General features: G+C 41.2%; 1 protein-coding gene across 1 annotated transcript; it reads right to left on the minus strand.

The window, feature by feature from the left end:
- Positions 1–1,673: 1,673 nt before the first annotated feature.
- Positions 1,674–2,300, minus strand: LOC138071386 (inactive ribonuclease-like protein 9). The gene has a single exon (XM_068962921.1). The coding sequence runs from the start codon at positions 2,298–2,300 to the stop codon at positions 1,674–1,676; it is 627 nt and encodes a 208-aa protein (XP_068819022.1).
- Between the last annotated feature and the right edge of the window lie 459 nt (positions 2,301–2,759).

The raw sequence follows: 2,759 nt of genomic DNA on the forward strand, positions 1-2,759 counted from the left end.
CCCTCCCATCTTTCCCCACTCCTTTTTATTCCATTTTCAGTAAGTTATAGGGAATAATGATCAAAGGATATCAAGGAATTTTACAAAGGGAGGGAGAAGTTGTTACCAAAACTGGACAGACAGGTTTCTTTTCTCATACAGGATCTCCAGCCACTCTCGGAAGTGGAATTTTCTCAGATGAAGCCACAGCTACAGCAAGGTGAGAAAAAGAAATGGTGAATGAATGTGACTATGCCAGAAAGTTTGGATTTGTATAAACAGTGATGGCTAAGCTAAAACAAAGATGTGGGGGGGACAAATTAGAAGATTGGGGTTGGCATATACACGTTGCTATAAACAGTAGACAACTTATAAGGACCTAGTGTATAACACAAGAAACTCTACTCAATACTCTATAATGACCTATATGCAAAAAGAATCTTAAAAGGAGTGGATACTATGTATAAGCATAACAGATTTACTTTTCTGTACACCTGAAAGCAACTAACATTTATATAGTAAATCAACTATAATCTAATAAATAGTGAAAAGAAAAGAAACCAAGATGTGGGGATTCACAAAAGCAGCATTGGACAGCTGAAAAGTACTTTGGGGAGTTTGCTATTCTGAATATTAGGTATTTATGCTGAGATGGTTCTTGTTATATCTATATCTTCCTGTCCCCATGAGTATTGTATTGCATGGAAAGAAGAGAACAAGTGAAAATTCTACAAATATACCAACTAGGAATGTGAATTTCACAGTGTCACAGGGGGTTCCCAACTCTTCTTTAAAACAAATCATTTATTTACTTAATGTGCCAGGTTTTTCTTGTAGCATTCGAGGTCTTGATCTTCTTTGTGGCATCCAAATTTTTAGTTGGAGCTTGCAGCATGTTTACATTTGCGGCATGTAAACTCTTGGATTAGGCATGCGGGATCTAATTCCAACACCAGAACAGGAACCCAGGGTTCCTGTATTGGGAGCCTAGAATCTTAGCCACTGGACTACCAAGAAAGTCCCTTCAATTCTTTTTGTTTCAAGTTGTGTCACAGACGAAGGTCAGACAAACCCAAAAACCCCACATAAGCATTCCAGAGACACCCAGGTACATCGATGCACTTCTATTATTTCTACTGAACCAGAAATTCGCATGGATACAACTTTGGAGCTTCCGTTGTGGCTCAGCTGGTAAAGAATCTGCCTGCAATGTAAGAGACCTGGGTTCAATCCCTGGATTGGAAAGATCCCTTGGAGAAAAGAAAGGCTACCCACTCCAGTATTCTGGAGAATTCCATGGACTGTATAGTCCATGGGGTCACGAAGAGTCGGACACGACTGAGGGGCTTTCACTTTCACTTATCAGGAAACATTTCCTATTCCTCTTGGTGCTGGTCATCCTTTCCCTGCATGCATTCATCCACATAAAAAATTCAAAGCGTGCTAAACTCTGTGACCTGTTTGAATCCATGTCTCAGAAACTATCTCCTAATCCAGCCCACCTTTCCTTTGCCTGGTGTAAGGAGAAAAAGGGCAGGCAGTGAATGATGAAAGTAAATGGGATCAAAATTTCCATTCTCAAGTTTGACTTGTAAGGATCAGTAAGAATAGGATTCTATCTTCATGCTTTAACATCTTAGAGAATATACTTCTAGAGGGGTGGAGGGAAAGAGATTTTCCTGGTGGATGGTTCTTTATATGGCCAAAATATCAGTTACAGACACAGGGATAATTTCTCCAGTATTATCTTCCCATTGACAAGTGATAAAGACCCATCCCTCCTTGTAAGACGATATGTATTCACAAAATGGCATCATGACCCCACTTGTTAAAACACAATGCACTCCTGATATTATTTCCCGGCTCCTGTGACATTTCCTAACCCCATCTTTACATCGCACAAACATGTTATAACAGATCTTTTGAATGTCGTCATATGATGCTTGGAGGAAGAAATGCTCTTTAGCACAATAAAGCCTATTGTGAACACGTTTCATCTTCATTTCGTGATTGCAGTATTCTTGGTCAGTTAACGGCATTTCAGAATCAATAATGACACGGGTTTTGAATGTTTCCTTGGTAGGTGGTTTGGTAGGCCCTGTAGCATATAAGTCATCTAGATAGTCTTCTAATTCTTCTCGTCTTTCAGCTGATAAATAGGGATCAGTTATCCTCACAAACTGCAGTGGCTTCAGCAGCAGGAAGAGCAGAAACAGGGGCTGCTTGTTGATCAGAGTCCCCATGTTTCCCTGAAGGGAATACAAGAGAGAAGGAGTTATGTCCACTGTGAGGCTATGCCTTCTGTTCCTGTACAGGCCCATTTCTACCACCTTTTGCTGTTCTGAGCTCTAAGACTTTGGACCGTTTAAAATTTGACAACTCAGGGTCTATCTCAATACCTGTGAAATATTTACTCCAAGGTGACCTTAGGGGAGCTATATTCAATCTAAAAGACTGTGGGTAAGAGAGGGAAAGGTGAAGGAAAATGGAGAGAAAAGGAGAAAGGCAGAGAGAGACAACAGTGGAGAGAGAGAAGGAGACAAGGAAGAACTAAGCAAGAGAGCAAGAGAGAGGTGAAGGGCAGGCAGGAAGGGAAAGAGGACAAGAAGTCAAGAGGGCGCTGAGGCAGGAGGCAGAGAGGAGGCTCATGCACTCCCTCCTTCTGAAGCAAATGTATCTGTTCTCTTCCTGGAGTTAAGAACTTGTTCTAAAGAGCTGTACATGAGCCCCCTTTCCCCCTCACCAACATCTTGCTTTTCTGAGGACCATTCTTCATCTTG

This window comes from Capricornis sumatraensis, chromosome 2 (assembly GCF_032405125.1).
Source record: "Capricornis sumatraensis isolate serow.1 chromosome 2, serow.2, whole genome shotgun sequence".
In the NCBI taxonomy this organism is placed as follows: domain Eukaryota; kingdom Metazoa; phylum Chordata; class Mammalia; order Artiodactyla; family Bovidae; genus Capricornis; species Capricornis sumatraensis.